General features: G+C 35.4%; 3 protein-coding genes across 4 annotated transcripts in view; 1 reads left to right on the forward strand and 2 right to left on the reverse strand.

Moving 5' to 3' along the window:
• The window catches only part of LOC107686892 (GPN-loop GTPase 3-like), a 3646-nt gene extending 2426 nt beyond the window's left edge, over positions 1-1220 (reverse strand). Inside the window, exons 1-2 of the mRNA XM_016484037.1 lie at positions 1049-1220; positions 725-833 (exon numbers count right to left, since the gene is read on the reverse strand). Coding sequence (XP_016339523.1) covers positions 725-833; positions 1049-1096 — 157 coding nt within the window. The 5' untranslated portion in view covers positions 1097-1220. The remainder of the gene's footprint in view (positions 1-724; positions 834-1048) is intronic.
• Positions 1221-1295: 75 nt separating this feature from the next.
• Positions 1296-3801, forward strand: LOC107686893 (protein FAM216A-like). Its single transcript, XM_016484038.1, has 7 exons — positions 1296-1424; positions 1509-1537; positions 2276-2400; positions 2888-3014; positions 3118-3298; positions 3382-3464; positions 3592-3801. Exons 1-7 carry the CDS (start codon positions 1348-1350, stop codon positions 3720-3722), a joined length of 753 nt encoding a protein of 250 aa, XP_016339524.1. The 5' UTR covers positions 1296-1347; the 3' UTR covers positions 3723-3801.
• A 391-nt stretch (positions 3802-4192) lies between these two features.
• Positions 4193-7400, reverse strand: LOC107686894 (vacuolar protein sorting-associated protein 29-like). Of its 2 annotated transcripts, XM_016484039.1 has the most exons (5): positions 7314-7400; positions 6393-6404; positions 4726-4917; positions 4407-4642; positions 4193-4329 (listed from the first exon to the last, which is right to left on the reverse strand). In XM_016484039.1, the coding sequence occupies exons 1-5, from the start codon at positions 7314-7316 to the stop codon at positions 4212-4214; spliced, it is 561 nt and encodes a 186-aa protein (XP_016339525.1). In that variant the 5' UTR covers positions 7317-7400; the 3' UTR covers positions 4193-4211. The 2 variants fall into 2 exon arrangements, with proteins under 2 accessions (XP_016339525.1, XP_016339526.1); XM_016484040.1 differs by lacking the exon at positions 6393-6404.
• Between the last annotated feature and the right edge of the window lie 10895 nt (positions 7401-18295).

The following is an 18295-nucleotide window of genomic DNA, read 5'->3' on the forward strand; positions in this document are numbered from 1 at the left end:
GGAAAGCAATACTAAGGAAGTCAATGGGGGCTATCAACTGTTTGATTACCAGCATTCTTCAAAATATCTTCTTTCATGTTCAGCATAAGATAGAAACTCATGCAGGTTTGGAACGACATGAGGGTGAGTAAATGATGACAAAATGTTAATTCTTGGGTGAACTATCCCTTTAATGTCAAATGTTAAAAATGTCAATAAAGGCTACTTTGGCTTTGAGGTAAGGGCAGTTGCAACCCTACTTATCAAATACAAATTATATGACTTTTGAATGTTTTAATATGCAAAGTATTTATTTGAAGACTCTGACCTCTTAACTTTAAAGAATTATAATGAAATCCAAATTCATTACCTGTTTATTTTCTAAATGCATATGATCCCATCTTATTGTGAATGATTCATCCACATATTTGCTTCTCTTTTTTGACCTTGAAATATTTAATTAAAAGGTCATTTAATTTATTATAATTTGATATTTTTTATATTACTTACAATAAATACCAAAATAATTTATTATTATTATTTTAAAAAGCTTGAAATCTTGTATTTTTTCTCAATGCAAATAATTAAAAAATTTAAATAATGACAGAATTACTGTCTGCACATTACAGTTTGGCAGTCAAACACTTGACTGTGTTTCTCATGATCCTAAAAACCTTCTGATATAAACTGCTCAAAATATCTGAGTGTATTTTACTCTGTGTGTGTCTATATATTGATTCCTGACCTGCCATGACAGGATACTCAAAATGCTCTGCAGCTGGATCCAGATTCACCACCTGTACAGATCGGTTGAGGGCCTGACAATGCTCTAACATTGTGGCACAGTAAGTACTCTGAAACAATACAGAAAATAAATCACATAACCACATAGGCAACAATATATTTTTTAGTTCTAGTATAGTACTTAGACTAAAATAAATACGATCAATGCAGACTAGACTGATGTTTTAGATTTAACACTCGATCACACATATGCACACAATAATTGTTAGGATCATTTAGTATGTTGTTAACCCAACTAACGTTAGTCCTCCTGGTACTGAATTACCTTTCCACTTCCGGCAGGACCCATCACTAGTTGCGCGTATCGAGGCATTGTTAATTCTCCTGCTCCGACAGCACTAGATGGTATACCGTTTTCACACAAAAAACGTTATTTGCCTCAGCAATATGTTCCACTTACAATATCTACAGTAGCCATGCTGTTTTCCGTCACCTACGGAAGCCCGCTGAGCTCAAAACACTGGAAACTCACTCGCGCACGCACGCGCAGTATCGGATGGGATTACAGTCGCCTTATATCACTTGTAAATATTCTACAAGTCTCAGTTCAGGTAACACTCCGGCATGAAAAAGCACGTGAAATTCCTTGAAAACAGCGATAAAAGTCGTCTGTACCACAAAAAGTCGCTTTTGCCTTTAAGGTAAGGCTCAGAAATATCATACAACGGCTATGCAAATTGTTGTCACATTAATTATGTATTTCCTATGATATAATATCTTGACAGGCCATCTGGTCTCAATCATGTGCAAGCTGGTAAGTTTGTTCCGTATATAATTACTAATCGTTCAGATTAGCAATTGCTGCCTTTGTACTGTAATTGTTATGGCCTATATATTCACACATACTGTAGGGACCTATATAATGTAAATATACCACCTAAATTCTCTTAATTCTTTACAAAGTTTTTGTTGGTTAAATAGGTTGAACTTCACACAATTTCTAATGGAAACGATACTTAAATAAGATGATTTGCAAAGTTAAAATTATATTAATGACAGCTAATTTGCCACTTCCTATAATTTTATTGTCCTATACGAGCAAACAGGCTGGCTTTAAAATAATTTTGTATAATTTACAAAACTTAAGTGCTATATTTTGCATGTTTTAATGTCCTAAAAATGTTAGTGCTTGAATCACATCACTGCATTTCTACAGCACTCTTCTGTTATATACATCTGCAATAGCATTTACAGTAAGTTTGCGCTCAAAACACAACCATTTTATCTCCCTAGCAACCTGACAGGTTTTTTCCATACGGCTACAGTAGCAAGCTTAATCTGTGTAAATTACAGAAACATTACACCTGTATAATTTGGACAGAGTAACCAGAGTCTCTGACCCAATTGAGTGGGACCAAACAGGCATTCCAAAAAATCCTCTGAAGACAAACGGCTTTCATATGTATAGCAGATTATTATTACTTTATTAATATTTGTCATGTGAACTGTAACTAATATTCAATTAAAGGACTTAATTTTTCTCTTTATCCAGGCAAAACAAACTCAGTATTTGGACACAAAATACAAAGACCTGCAACTGTACAAGTGCCAGAACAAGATCGGGGCATGAAAACTATTCATATCCCTAAGACCATAACTGCTGCTCCATTTTTACAGGTATTTCATGAAAATATACACGACCAGTCAAAAGTCTGCATTAAGTAGAGTCTCCTATGGATTTATTTTATTAAAATGAAAGTAATTGTGAAATATTATTACAATTAAATTTTTTTACTACATTTTAAGATGCATTTATCGCTGTGATGGCAAAGATGAATTTTTGGCTGCCGAAAATTTTGCTTTGCCATCACTGAAATAAATTATATTTTAAAATATATTCAAATAGAAAACGGTTATAAAAAATTGTAATAACATTTCATAATATTGCTGTTGGTACGGTATAAAAAAATGCAGCCATGGTGAGCATAAGAGACTTATTACAACAACATTAAAAAAAACATAATTATTCAAAACTTTTGACTTTTTTATTTTTTGCAATGAATTGATAAATATATCTGATAAAATTACAATGGTAGGACTGGTTCAGCAGCCATTAAGAAACTTATGCCAAGTAACTCAAAATCCATATTAACTTTATTTTCAGCACCCAGGCCTGACACCCGGACAGAAGCGTTTTCTGTATAGTATTGCAGAGGCCTACAGTAAAGAGCACATGCGGCAGTTAATATGTCAACACTATATGAATGTATTACACCGCTGTATCAGGACAGGTGAACCATCGCCTCTTATAACATAAGCATATTTACCTGTATTAGCAAGACCTTTCATTACAATGAAATATGTAATATATAATTTAATATACTTCATATTCAGTGCCAGATGCGAATGTGAATCTAAACGTGAAGCTGCAGATGTCAACATGCACCCCACAAGAGGAGCCCAAGACAAATTCTCAAAGTACATCTACGAGCAAGACAAAAGAACGTGGAAAAAGATCTTCGACCTCAGAGAAAGTCAAGAAAACAACTTTACCTAAAATTGTCAAGCATCAAAGGTAAGAAAATGATGCCACCTGTAAAAATGCTAAAACACTGTTGAAAGAAATAGCTGTGATCCTAATATTCAACTACTACACAGAATATCCTCTGGATTTGCTAAATCAAACAAAATACATTCAAGAAAGAGAAGGACTACCATTGCAAAACATGCTTCGTCACGGGGTAGGTTTGTTACGTTACAGACTACAAATAGTGTGATATACATGATTCTTTTACAATCCTGATACTATGAACAAGTCAGGTTCATGTTTTGTGCTAAACATTATTCAAAATGGACTTAAATTTCCAGAATCACATCCATGGGAAGATGACTTTGAATGGGAGGCGGCTGAAATGGACTCTTATATTGCTGGACACATGAGTGGCCTGTCTTTCAATGAATCGGAAGACGACGATGAGGACTTTCTATTCCTTAGCTAACACATCAATCTCTGTTTTATTTGTCATTTGTGAAAAATACCTAACAAGATCATTCTTAAAACATACCCAACACGATCCAGTTTTAAGTAAAAAGCTGTTCCAGACATTTCAAAATAGTCATTTTAATAATGTGCATTCTGTGTTTTCTTATAAAATAAAAAACAAAATTACACTGCTTATGTGATGTGGGGTTTTATTTTATGAAAGATGACTTAACATGGGCCTTGAAAAATTAATAGGGCACATAACATATTTAGAAGACCAATTATGCAATAATTATGCAACATTATGCAAATTATGCAGCATTATTGCATCCTCAACAACCATCTGCTGAAACCAAAACGCTGACATTCTGGTGACATATAAACAGTATTATATATTACATTAAAATATAGCGTAAGGTTATGATACAGCATTTGTGACGTTCAGGTGAGAGGGAATGACAAGATTAGCATCCTGAAAGAAGGCAGCTGACAGTATCCGCACTCTTTAAGACTTTTTGTATTCGATTCTCTCGACTTTGACGTCGTCTCCAATGAGCTGATAGACATACGTTACCACTGTAGATGCTTGAATGTCCATCAAAACAAACGATGGTGTGATGTTGCTGGAAAGAGACAATCACAAATCATGTAATTACCTGCATATAACATGATGTGGAGGATATAAAAGTAAATGTTATACCTTTCCAGTGCACTATAGGCCCCTGTGGCAGATCCAGGGTTAATATAAAATCTATTTTCATTCTCAAAAGCCTCAAATTTGTGTGTGTGACCAGAAATGAGGATATCCACATCCAGCTGCCTCTGAAGCAGTGCCAAGCTCGCCATGTCACCCCACGGGATCACCTGGTGTCCGTGGATCAGACCGATTTTGAACTGCCCCACTGTCACCACCTTCTGCTCTGGATAATTCAAGTTCTGTCAATTAAAACAAGCAATGTGAATGGTTAAAAGAGTGCATGAACACCTACGAAAAACAGAAATAGGAACTAAAAGCCAACCTCATCGAAGTCTCCTCTGACAATGTGCACATCTCCAGCGAGTGTTTTCAGGTAGTCGTAGCTCTCCTTTGTACAAAGGTTTCCTGTGCAAAGGATGTGCTGAATTTTGCCAGGCACTAGCAACTTCTTGAATTTGGCAGGCAGGGTGTTGCATCGGTGGGGAATGTGAAGGTCACCTAATACAAGGACCAACTAATGGCGAAATAAAACTGATTAGTGTTCAAACCTTAGCTGTTGGACACTGAGAGTGAAGGACTAGTGAAGTCGTAAGCAAAGAATTGCTGTCTGAATTAAATCTTTAATAACAACATTTGGGAGAGAATGTTTTGCCTATCTATTTGGAAGCATTAATGTGTCAAATTTTCTTCAGACAGCAATCAAGTCAAAGCTGAGCGTAAGAGAGCTGATTCTAAGACTTCTCTGTTGAACTTGCTGGACCTAAAACAGGCTGAGATCAAACCGTTCACATACATGCCTAAAAATGTTCAGTAGATTCAGATCTTTGGTACTATAGAAAACAGAGATCGTATGCAATGCACTTAGATTTTTTTTCAATAAAAAAACACAGCTGAACATTTGAAGACAACAAGGCTATGTTTGAAATAGCATACTAGCATCCTACACTGTGACTGCATCAGAAATCACATCCTTCCCTACAATATAGCAGGCAAAAAACAGTATGTGAAAAGAGTGGTGTGTCCTTAGTATTCATAACACAAAAAGCACCCAAATGACAATGCCAAAATGGCAAATTCAAAATGTCTGGATTAAATTCATACTACACACATTCATAATATATAGAACATGCTTTTTTAAAGCTTGCATTAAGCGTTAAAAAAATAATTCAAAGGAAGCACCTACTCAGAGAACGTGCCATTTCAGACGCAGCCTTATTATTTCTGCAAAATGTAGCAATATGAGATGCAGTATGCACATTTTATGTATGCAGTGTGCGATATTTTGTTATTTGACTGCCTGCAGTTATGACATTTGGACACAAAACTAATGCCAAATTTACACTGCAAAGGTGGCACATAAGAGCTTCTGAAATGCTATTTAGGTGTCTTTACACAGACTGTTTAATGCTGCTCAGAGATAACATAAATGCATTACAAATGTATATATTGATACTAGAGGCTGAGAAAGCATAATTTAGTCAGGATTTTATGTGGCATTGCACCTTTTTAACTGCATTTTGAGGAGGCACAGAGTAGGCTTTGTAAAGACACCTTAATATCATTGAATGGGACTCAGAATAAATGCAGTACATTAGTATCCCATTCCAAACATAAGCCAATATTCGTATGTGACCAGTATGTTTGACCAAGTCTCAATGATACTCCATTTACCTTGTGTTTAATATATACCTCACAATGTTTATAAAATATGCATTATGCAAAACACACAAAAAAGTTCCTGTAGAATGCTTAGAAACAGGACTATATATACTCAACATGGTGTTCAATTCTCAATCATTCTTCAAGCTGATAATTAGATTATTAACTACTTGATGATCACAGAAATTAGTTTCAGAACATTGTAAACCCAGAGCAATGCAAACAGAAAGCAAGACTGAGGGTGAGAGGATCCAGCAGCCCAGAGGAAACAGCAGCGCTAATCTAAAATTGAGAAAACTGTGAGCAGGAGAGGTCTGGAGAGGCACTTACTCTGTGACCAGCCTGAATACGATGCAGAGGTCAGGATGGGGGACAGTGGGTGAGGAAGGGTGTGAGGGAGGGGATGTGGATGCATGATCACAACAAAAAACAACATACAAAAGATGAAAGACAGAAAGAAAACTGAAACAAAGTGGATAAATAATATCAACTGGAAACTCAACATAAATTGGATTGAATGTTAGCTGATTGTGGTTGGTGAATGGATGGCACTTGCAGGTGGTTAGTGTGAAGCTTGGGGTAAGAGCTGCTGAGGCTTCCCATAAGAACATAGTATCACTTTCAAAAGCATTTCAATGACAACGATTCGATTTGAAAGCACTATTCAATGTAAAACTGATTTGGACCGATATTTATTGCAGTACAAATACATTTTAAAACGTTCCTCTTCGGGTTTAAACAGCTAACACAAACAAGACACTGTGAAATGAATACAACGTAATATTTATAAAAAAAATGATTTGGCTGCACTGCCAATACAAACATTTAATTTTGTAAATATATGCTTGTAATATAAAGTAACTAGAATAAGAGTTCCATGTTAGCCACTGTAGCCTAGCAAACTGTTACTGGACTAACGTTAAGCATTTAGTATTAAGACATTATACCAAGTATCGCAACGCTGAAAAGTATAATTAGTTCACATATCAAAGAATATATATTCGAGTGTCATTGATTTAATCTATTTAAAAGATATTGACTGACTACATCCTGACTCGATAGTGTTGTGAACATGGGCTGAATCACTCAGGCAGCGCTAGCTCGCTGCTGTCATGTGACCCTTCTGTTCTAAAATGCCAGATTTTTGGGAAAGCAGCTTAAATATCTACTCGGACGTATGGTTTTAATAATAAGTTAAAACGGACGAGTATTTTCTGATAAGGAAACCGGTTCTGATAAATGAACACGTACCATTTTTGTCCAGCTGCGTGTTTGAAACGGAGCTCAGGAAGCTGATGTTGACTCGTAAGGGCAGAAACTCAATGTTGCCAGATCACGCTAGAAAAATAAACAAGCTGGTTAAAAAAAGCTCAAAGCTCAAATTCGCTTATAAAAAGAGCACCTGGCAACACACTTCAGCAAGGCGAAAGAACGCCAGCGCCATCTGGCGCCAATCTAAAAAATTACTCACTTAAAGGGGTCATATGATGCTTTTTTAAAGATCATTATTTTGTGTATTTGGTGGAAAGGAAAACTTGAAATCGCATCATATGACCCCTTTAAGATGTTCGGTTGTTTACTGAACTTATTGTATATAAATGTATATGTCTGTAATTGAATGTTTTAATTTTTACTTCTGTTTATTGCTTGGTGTATTCCCTTTTCTAAGTCATAAATGTATTTAGAATGTGATGCCATTAAAGTCCTGGTATGGTCAGGTGTCCCAATACTTGTCTCCATATAGTTTAGTTCAACTAATTTCTAGTAATTGAATATATCAACACTTAAGTTTGAAAACAAGCAGCTTTGCCATAGGCTGAATACTGCAGAAATACTAAAATAGGGGCTTTCGAGTCAAAAGGTTGAGAACCACTGTTCTAACCACTGTTGGTATCATCCTTTTTGCTTCCTTACCTGTCTCAGCCTTCAAGCTCTTGCCTGTATGTTCCAATGCCTGAGAATTCCTTACCAGCCCCTGTGACTGAGCTTGTGCTCTTGTCTTTATTTATTTATTTAAATATGCTTCAGATGTCCTCTTCTCAGATAGATCCTAAGTCGGTACTGTCTATCTTGACATTCTGTGTGCTCTCCTTGCGTGGCTCACCAGTTCCCGTTGGCTCCAGTTCCAAGCTTGTCTCTAAGCCATTGCCTGAGCAGATTCACAGCACCTGTCTGTTTTGTATGTCCTTCTGTTGTGTCTGAGTCTGACTGTCTTCACAGCCATGGGTGCATTAAGATAACAATGCTGGCTATCTTCAGTGTCTTTGCACCAGTTAATAATTTTCTAGAATTCTGAATGAATTTCAATGAGAATGCTGGTTACTGATAATTGAAAATACCATGCATGAAAATAGTTAATCGAAAGTAAGATATATATGTATATTTGAACTTTCTGATCTCATAACATGTCACTGATGAACATTTGAGGACTGCATTTAGTGTACACTTCATGAAATTATATGAGTTTTTGGTACCTCAAAATATTCTAAATACACATTCACTTTGTTTTTCAAACTTTCAGACAATCCATGTCTTCAGTTCCAGGTTTACAAATAAATTTGATGGTGACCTGTAGTGTACAAGATGGAGAGGTGACAGTTAAACTTGTTTCATTTAACAACCAAACACGATTTCTTTCAACTTGGTCAAAACAGTGGTCACATCTACACTGACACTAATTCACACACTACTTATTTATTTTTTGAAATAATTAATTAATAATTAAGGCAAATTATTGGCCTAATTAAGGCCTAATTATAAAAAATTCTCTGCTAGATTCTAAGCTAGATTCTCATCCTACGCTGTCAGGTTGTGTCTGTCTTGGTGTTCTGTTCTGTGTGCTCTTTTCACCTGGCTTTCACGGACTGCTTCTCTCATTGGTTTCAGCTCCTAGCTTGTCTCTAAACCATTGCTTGTGTCACTGTCCCCGTGACTTCACCTGTGCTGTTTTTCCTTCTTCTGTGTCTGAGACTGAGTGTTTTCTTAGCCACGGGTGCATTAAAATATCTCTGGGACGAAGCTGTCTTTCATAATGTTCGCACCAACTAATAAGTTCCTGGAATTCTGTATGAATTTTTAGAAGAAAGCTAGTCATAGGTGAACATACCATGTATGAAAATATAGTTAATCATACAGAAAATAAATATAAAGAAAAAACATACATGTATGTGCTCAAACAATATTAGTGCCATTGTGTTGTTAGTGCCTTTATCTCACCTTCAGGTACACTGGTGTGGGCTAAATTTACCACCTCTCTCAGAACATGGCCCACAGACTGGATCGTAATTTTAAGGGCCGTTCGTAAGGATATCGTCATTTCAGGGTTTGGGTACTCTTCTGGTAATGTAAGCAAGAGATATGCTTACAGTGAATCCCATTCAGTGGAGCAAATCTGCATTCCATACATTTAATTTACAGTCTTAGTCTACTAAGGAATCTGTCAATTAAATATGCAAAAACACTAAGGAAATAATAAAAGACCAACAAGACACTTGCCACCGATTCGTAGTCCACATCCGAAGTCAATCAGCTTGATGTTCAAGGATGCTGTATTGACCAGAATGTTTCCAGAATGGATGTCTCCATGGCAAACTCCATGGTCTATACAATCCTTTGCAGCCTGGACAATCTGAACAATTATCATCCGCACAGCACTGTGTTCTAGATGTCCACTGTTATGCTTAATGAAACAATACAGTGTTTCACAGGGCTCTGGATACTCCATAATCAAAATCACATTATCTTGGTCCTCAAACCACTCGAGCAACTCTATAATGTGAGGGCTGTGAGGTTCCTTCATCATATTCATCAGATCCACTTCTGAATTGCCACTGTAGAGATATCCAGGCTAAAAAAAAAAGTTATAAACAGTAGGTTAGCTTGATAGCATCTCGTCATTTCAATATAATATATTTAGATATTATCAACATTTTAGTGAATTCATCTTTTAAAGTTCTTTTTGGTGTTTCAAATATTCTAAATACACATTCATTATGTTTTTCAAACTTACAAGATAATCCTTGTCTTCAGTTTCAGGTTTAGGAGCAAATTTGATGGCGACCTGCAGTTTAAAAGATGGAAAGCATAGGTAAAATTGTTGTATACAACAAGCAAACATCAATATTTTCAACTTAATCAAAACGGTGGACACAGATCTTCACTCATCTGTACTCTCTCTCTCTCTCTCTCTCTCTCTCACACACACACACACATACACAAAAATAAAGAAAAAGGAAAGTAAAGAGAGAATTGTGGTACCTTTCGGCGATCCGATTTATGAATTGCTAACTTGACGAAGCCATAGGATCCCTTTCCCAGATCATCAAGCATATGATATTTCAAATGTACTGAAAGATATAATAACATGTTCATTTAATTAAGATTTTTATTGTGTCTGAATAGAAAGAATAAAAAATCCATGTAAAAAATATAGGTAGGTTTTAAAGAGAGTTATATGAGCAATGAAAATCAGTTCATATTAAAGTAATCTGAAATTAGAATCCACATTGCTTTGTACAGTACATACTCTGCACATTGCACATATATGGCTCAGGTAATATAATGAATCTAAGTGCAGCATTAAGACGATCAATATATAGGCTATATTTTTTAAACATGGAGCAGTTTCAAATGTACCTGAGCCAGCAGATGGACCGATTCTACATGAACCTGATGTTGTTTTTATCCCTGATGGACCTGGGACAGGCTCAGGGTCAGACGTTGGTGTCAGACCTGTGAAAGGGGGGTGCACAATGGGGATGGTTGATACTTGTTGTTAATCAGTTACTTGATTCATTAATATCAAGATGAATCTTGTCAAGGCGAGTTACGTGTAGATTATATGGTGCATTCTAAAAAAAATATATATAAAAATGTATACAGTATTATACAGTATATACAGTATATACTTATACAGTATTAGTACATAGCCTACTTTGATCCATCTGGTCAGAAAGTTGTTTAAATGACTTAAACAGTGTTCAAGACTTCAGCTTAACAGTTTTAACAGACTTTGCAAGACGTTACAGGCTTTTCTACAGTTTAAAAAAAAAATTGTAATCTAAAAAGGCTGAAAGTCGAAGACTTTTAGCTTTACAATTGTCAAGTAGCTTCAACAATTTTATCTTCTGCAGAATCAGAATTTAAGAGTGTAAAAACCACCTGTGTGGTTGGGGCACTGATCTATATAGAATGACATCTCATCAGTGGCTTGGAGGTCTCGATTGTGACATCATCAGCGTTCTATTCACTAATGGAGAGGGGGGGGGGAATTTTTTTTCCACTTTTGAGGCATTTGCGCAAATGATAATAGGCCTATAGGCCCTACAAAATGATTTTGGTTGGGGTGCTCTATGTATACACATCCAAGATTGCATTGTATCCAGAAGGACAATATATAAATACAGTGCAGTTATAAATATGTAACACTATTGTCATGATATGCCATGAGTGACTGTAAAAAAAAGTGTTTCATTAAGTACACATTTCTGAAGTAGTTTTCATTGTCAATTACTTTGTGACACGTGGCCATAAAGAATGTACATTACTAACATTTTACAGAATTCCAGGATCATCTTCTTCTGCTTCAGTTTCTCTCTGACTGACGGACCCAGTTTAGAGCAGCTATAGAACATGAGTGGTTTAGCAGAAAGTAGTGCCACTTACCAGTCCAAAACAGGTATATTTGGGTGAAAAGACTATGTTACATACAGCCAGGTGCAAAATATATGTGGTAGAAGACATAGAAAAGAGAGAAAAACACATGGCTAATAGCAGGGGCAACCAAATAACAATTCAAACTGAGGATTCTGACACAGAAGGTCAGAAGAACATAACAGAGGAACAACAAAAACAAGCTGATGTGGCCAATGGCCATACTGTTATTGAATGGATGCTCAAGCAGCACTGTTAGTTCTGGTTGGTTGGAGTGAATTTGGACTGAATTAATTGTAAATTATCCAAGAGAGAGTGGATAAAGAGGGTTGTCTTTATCATTATGATTTCATAGGATCCCCAGTATGAGCTCTTAACAGATGTTCACTATACTCCGTATATATAAGTTTGTTTGTTTGCTTTTGTGTTTTGCCGCTAGGTGTCAGTGCAACATAAGGAAAAATAATTGGGCGAAAACAGGGTGAAAGGACCTTTGAAAGCCAACATAGTAAACACAGTATAATCTCAGTGAGAAAACAAGCATTTTAGTAGTTTGATTTTGACTTAAACCTTTAGTTAAGATATACTCATTTTGACAACTTTTCCATGTATCAACTAAAAACTAATCATTTATTTATAATTTGCTTATTTTATTACATTAGGATATGAGCTGTAAATTCGCTGAATTAACGTTAATAATACGTCTATTTATATAAGATTTGCTTTGTAAAAATGTATTTTGTCTGTATGGCTACACCATAGTCATGCTTAGTTTTGGCTCTTTTATTTATCCATATGTTATGCACATACGTTTACCCAACGTATACTAATCCAGACAACAGGCTTAGTTTCTTTCTTATGTTGAACACAAAAGAAGATATTTTTTAATAATTTTGAAGAACCAAACAGTTGTTGGTACCCATTGACTTCCATAGGGAAAGAAATACAATGGAAGTCAGTGGGGACCATTAACTGTTTGATTACCAGCATTCATCAAAATATCTTATTTTATGATCAATATAAGAAAGAAACTCATACAGGTTTGGAGTGACATGAGGGTGAGTAAATGATGACAACATTTTCATTTTTGGGTGAACTATTCCTTTTGCTAATACACAAACTCCCTGCTCTAAACCAGTTTGATACCCTTCTCAGTTTGGTGGGCATGAAATAACTCAGTGGAAACACCTAAATGTCCTTTCCTGATTAGAGGTGAGGTGATGCTCCAGAACATGAAGGCTTTTGGCAAGAGGAATGAAGAAGACTGAGGGTCTCAAAAAGATTATTCACAAGACCCAGAGAAAGTCTGACTTCATCAAAACCCCACACATAAGCAAAGGAAGCTCAAAGAAAGCAAACCTCTCATTCTCTAAGGGCATAATTGCTTCCATTGCTTGCCAAGCTCTTAATTCCCTTAAGAGCTGAAAAAAAAGAGTTTAATTAAGTCTCTCAACCTCAAAACACTGACTCATCAACCACAGTTTAGGCCTGTGGTGAGGATACAGAGACCCCATGTCACCCCAAAACAGGTGGTTAAAGACAGAATAGTGTGAACCACGGTTGGCATAGCAATAACAGAATACAAATTATTTTATTATTTTTTTCTAAAATATGAAAAATCTCTGTAAAAACATGTATGCAATAATTTATTATTCATATTTATAATTTATATACTTTTATATAAGTTTTTATTCTTTTATTTAATTTTTGTTTACCAAAATGAATAAAAAAATAATAAATTAAAAATGAATCATGAAAGTTTTACTAGGGTATTTGACTCATTTTAGTTGTTCACTCTTTGACCTCATAGTGTCACTTTGTGCTCAAGGAAAACAAAAAGATAAGCAGCTAGGACTGTCTCTCTCCTTTATAATGTCTCTTAAATGTCTTGGTAAATACAAAATTACAATATATAACATTTTTATATTTAAATTTTGTTTAGCTTTATCAGCTCTTTAACTCCAAAAGAGATTCAAGGCCTCTCTCTGGATTCATTCTGTATGTGGCTTCATGACATACAAATACTTTTATTTATGTATGTATATTGTTATTTAGTTTTGAAGTTCTTGCTCAAGCACCATCACTTTGACATTGACTGACATGTGACCCCCATTTGCCTCATCATACATATTTATGAATTTTCACATAGATTTCTTTTACAGATCACTGTCTTCTTTGCAGAAAAAAAAGTTTCCTAAATGTAAAAAATGTGTTCCTTTAATGGGAACTGAAGGATGAAAGTGCTATAAAAGTAAATGGGACTTTTGAGCTATATTTCAATTCTTCAAAATTCACACGATAGCTTTGTGTGTCCAACAGACCACATTATTGACTAAAAATGCTCCACTTCAGTGGACTGTTACTGCTATACCCGGATCATTCATTCACGAACGAATCATTTAGACCATATAAACTGGAGTCATTTAGGTTTATAATGACATGATGATGAACAAATGGTAACAGAATGTTCATTTTTGGGTAAACTCCTCACATTATGTTTCCTAATAGGAACTGAAAATCATCTAGTTAATCACAACTGTGGATTTTAAAGCAATACATTTTAATTTATATGCTGTGTTTAACAAAGCAAAATCAAAATTGGTGTATCCCCTGCACTACAGGTAGTCACTGCATTACAGGTCACATTTCAGCATGAATTGGTTTACATAGAGGGATTGATTAGTAATTATTTTTTAATGTGTGCCTTATTGTCAGGCTACAGCCATGCCTCCTCAGTAGGCATATACCCTTTCAGAATGCCATGGTTGGGGGTCTGGGATGCTGGGTGTTTGATTGACATTAGATCTGTTTGGGAATCCACGTCGCTGAAAGGCCATGTCGTTTAGGAATTCCAAATGTCAAGCACCTCTCTGAAGTTTGAGCAGTGGGTGGGGACCAGGAAAGCAGTTTCTCATCGACAATTTATGTCACCACCGACATTTAGTTCAGATCTGTGAGAGAGATTATTTTTTTCTAGCACAGTTTGTGGTGAAAGAATAGGAATGATTCTGACTAATGGTGGTTGTGAACAGGGATTTGCTATGTGTGTGTGTGTGTGTGTGGGGGCGCTCTATGGTATGAGCTTATATATATACTGTATATGTGTGTGTGTGTGTGTGTTTGCAAATATGATTTATTCTGAAGCAATATTCTCATTTTATTCAATATATATTCAATATTTTATCTTTATAGAGGGCATTTTCCACTAATCTCATTAATACTTTCATTTCAAATTCTTACATTTGATCTATAAATTAAATTATAATAATGTGATTATCTATACGTTATCAAATTAAATAATTGACACTGAAAAATACAACTGCATTAAATAATATTATGAGATTCTTTTCAATATTTTTGAATATACAAACAAGAAATGGAGGTGGAAATTATAATTTTCAACGAAATTAAAACGCCAGTGCCAGTAGTGTTTAATGAGTGAATCATTGAGTCGTTCATTCAAACGATTCGTTCAAACGGCAGATTCATCAGATGTTTATGCGTGGGCTAATGAAGCTTTGATTCAACAGATTCGTTCAAAACACGGAATCAATCAGCAATGAATCGGCTGATTGCTGTGAAATGCGCTGTGTTTCCGCCTAAAATGTAAGTGACCTAATATTATTGTATTTGCTTATTGAACTGTTTATAGAACTATTAAACAGTTGTAATGGTGAAAACGTTGTTTGATGTTGCCTAACTAACTGCATTTTAAATATAAAAACTTTCTATTTTGAATTTTTACCTCTGGATGCTGAGTTTCTTAGTGTTGCGCGTTTTGATTTCTCCTGGAGAGGCTGTGTGAGCCTCGCCTCAGCAATAGATGCATATTATACAGTCTATGTGCCGGGGCTCAGCCCCGGACGACCCCGGCCCAATTTAAACCCTGGTTGTGAAGAATTTACAATATGGATTAAACTGTAATATATATTTAAAAATGGTGGTTTCAATTCCTCAGATTGTTTTCACTATCGTCAGAGCTAAGCACCCACAAGTATCTAGTTTCCTGATTGCTTAAGTGAATGACATAAAATTGTTAGTCAAGCCCAGGACTTTCTGAAACACTGTGTGTGCAATGTGCATGAGAAACAGTGATGTTTTCCTAATATGATCAGAATGTTCCTAGATTTTACACCTCAAATTATCGTTGTGTGTGTAATTGCAGTCAGCGTTCCTTCATAACATTTCTTTGATACACAATCAGGGGCGTTTCTCAAAAAAAAAAAAAAAAAGAAATAAATGTAAAAAAAAAAAGCTTATATACATATAGCGTGATCCCGTTCCCCCTCGCTCCCACTTCTCTTCTTGTCTACAATACTGTCATATCCTAATAAAAGTCAAAAACACCAAAAATAAATCTAAAAAATAAAAAGCATACATTTGAGACTTGGTTTCAGTACAAGATAGGCTAAAGGTATAGGCCTAAAGTTAACAGAGTATAGCCTACATAAACAAAATTAAACAATAAGTGCTGGTATAGTGTTGGTTGATGTTAGTAGTTATAAGACAAATGATGTTCCATAAACCTTTGGACTTTTCTACTTGTATGCTTTAATATATACGGATAAGTTATTTGAGCTATTGAAGCCAAGAGTTTAAATAAAAGTAATTATCCAGCTGTTAATGACATCACCTAATCGCTCACTGTATTCATGTGACTGAGAGGAAACCGAAAAGAAAAACTATCCAAAACTTTTTGACAATAGACTGCAAGCTCTCATTCAGATCTGCCTCCTTCCAATCAACAACCAATAGATAGAATCAAAGCCCCACCCAATTTTAACATTTTTTGATAATGTGTTTCACTTGAAAACAAAGATCTGTCAAAGACTGAACAAACTGGTCTTGTCCGATTAAAAATGAGCTAAGAACCAGGAGTAATATGATTCCCAAAGCTTTAGTGTTCTTCAAAAAAAAAAAAAATTCCAATAATGACTAAGCTCATATTAGACAACCTTCCTTTATTTTAATGACACAAAATAATAAACAGTAGCTACATACTAAGGTAGCATCACCCAACAAACACTGTTCTATTTTAATCAAGCGCAGATCTAAATGTTTCAGTTTGTACTGTCAGTCATTTTCCATTTCTGGCTTGAGGGCATAACAAGCAATTTCGTATCGGTTTCCTTTCATGACACTGACTCTTGTGTAGTGTACTTGACGTGGACAAGTAATACAATCAACAGGAATAACAGTTGTCATGGGAACCTCATTCGAACTCAAGAAAGATAATAGTCAGAGATTTCATGTGTTTTGATATACAGACTATAATAGAATGATAAAAAAATGACTGATGATTTTTTTTAAATTCACATATACTGTGGACATTCTAAAGCCCCATTTAGGACGTGTGGTGAAATGTATATGTGGCATGTGGAAAAATGACATGCATTTTAAGTTGTGCTTTGACACATAAAAACCCTCAAGAATTTTGTACACTTGTGGATGGAGCTTATTGCTGTTCCGAACCCAGAAATCCAAAGACGACATAAAAAATTGGTTTAATGGTTTCAAAAGCCTCGATTAGCTTGCCTCAAAGCTCATTCCAAATTCCCAAACTCAATTCCACAAACATTCTTCTTAATGTCTGCATTCATTTTCTACAAACCTACGAACTGACTCTGTGTGTGCTCATTGATTTAAGATTCATTGTCTGGGTTATCTCCGTCCATCTCATGCCAATAAACATCTCTTATTTTCATTTTCTATTTTCCCCTTCACTGAGCTAAACAGGCACTGCAGTCTTTCCTTTCCATTTGGAAGATTTACATGAGAGTGAGTTGTGATCAATGCATATAAGATTTTACAATTTGCATTCTTTTACGTGATATACCTGAGAATGTATAGGCCTTTTATTAGATTGCAACATCCACTACAGTTTACACCAATGAGGTTGACTAATATCAAAAACACTTGCAAAACTCGTATTGAATGCTTAGATTACGTTTTAAACTAATTTTTGTTAAATATAATTTAGGGATATGGCAGATCCCTCCTCTGCAGGCTTAAAAATATTTCATTCAATGTTCATCAAGAAATTACATTTTTCCCCAATAGGTAAAATTTGCATTTAATTAATTTGAAAGGGCTTTATAGTTTTATGCTCTGTAATGCCAGTAAGTCTGGGTCTGTATAAAGTTTGTTTGTTGACAGTGTGATTTCAAGCAAGTATAAATCGTGTCTGCAGTTTTAACCTAAATTACAGCTCTTTTGTTTTACTCATATTGTTTATTGCCATGAATCCAAGCAGCGGTTAGTCACAATTCACTTAACCTGCCCACTCAGTTCTTAATGTAGACCGAAGAAAACAGAACAGAGGTTTGGTATACGCCTATTTGTGGACAGGCGCTTCTTGATTCGTGCCAAAATTTGACTGTAAACTTTGCACAGATGAATTTGTGCACATCTATACACATATTTACATTAATCTGCAATGTTAATATCAAAGGAAACATGATTCTCCTTTTGAAATCCTGATGTTTTACTAGACTGAATGATGCTAATATATACTGACCAAGTACATGAATGGACATCAAAGGCATTCCCTGCAGTTAAACGACCAGATCATTTCAAAAATA

This window comes from Sinocyclocheilus anshuiensis, unplaced genomic scaffold, assembly GCF_001515605.1.
Source record: "Sinocyclocheilus anshuiensis isolate Anshui unplaced genomic scaffold, SAMN03320099.WGS_v1.1 scaffold1339, whole genome shotgun sequence".
Lineage (NCBI taxonomy): Eukaryota > Metazoa > Chordata > Actinopteri > Cypriniformes > Cyprinidae > Sinocyclocheilus > Sinocyclocheilus anshuiensis.